Raw genomic sequence first — 688 nt, forward strand, 5'->3', positions numbered from 1 at the left:
CACTGCACTCCAGTCTGGGCGACAGAGTGAAACTCCAACTCAAAAAAAAAAAACAAAAAAACACCATCTGCATGGAGCACTGGGGTCTCAAATGTGAGACACACACAAAATGGACCCCGAAGCCAGTGGCTCTGGCAAGTCTGGCTGCAAAGCAGCTGCGGTGAGATGAAAACTTGGAAAAAGAGCCTCAAAAATGGGACCATGAGGACATCCAGGGAATTGATCTTTGGGGGATGGACCCGCTTCTGGGATGGGGCAGGTGGCTCCCGTGGGGAGGGCTGGCTGCTGAGGTCACGGGGACCAGCGAGTGGCCGCCCTCCCAGCAGAGATCCGTGAGGAGGAGGTGCAGACGGTGGAGGACGGTGTGTTTGACATCCACTTGTAACTGATGGTGAGTCCTCCCACTGCTGGCCTGAGCTTCCCCACTTAGGGCGGGGGCGGGGAGTGTCAGGGACGCGGTTGCCGCACACCAGGGCGCTGGGGAGGGGGTTTCCGCCTCGTTGGGGGCGGGGAGTGTTGTCTTCCTCACAACCTGTTTTCCTCTTCCCAGCTGTGACTGGATCCAGGACTCATTCCTGCCTTGGAGAAAAGACTTGGACCCCAGCAGGGAGCCTGGGTTGGGGGGGTGGGCTGGGGCTGGGGGGGGTGTCAGGGCAGCATGCGACTAAGGGCGGGGCTGGGGCCAGTG

At 60.0% G+C, this 688-nt stretch overlaps 1 protein-coding gene across 1 annotated transcript in view; it reads left to right on the top strand.

The window, feature by feature from the left end:
* RASGRP2 (RAS guanyl releasing protein 2) overlaps positions 1 to 688 on the top strand; it is a 15622-nt gene extending 14934 nt beyond the window's left edge. Inside the window, exons 11-12 of the mRNA XM_021710492.1 lie at positions 324 to 391; positions 551 to 688. Of these exons, the coding sequence (XP_021566167.1) occupies positions 324 to 385 (62 nt within the window). The 3' untranslated portion in view covers positions 386 to 391; positions 551 to 688. The remainder of the gene's footprint in view (positions 1 to 323; positions 392 to 550) is intronic.

Source organism: Carlito syrichta, unplaced genomic scaffold, assembly GCF_000164805.1.
Source record: "Carlito syrichta isolate Samal-C Ts95f unplaced genomic scaffold, Tarsius_syrichta-2.0.1 Scaffold289192, whole genome shotgun sequence".
In the NCBI taxonomy this organism is placed as follows: Eukaryota; Metazoa; Chordata; class Mammalia; order Primates; family Tarsiidae; genus Carlito; species Carlito syrichta.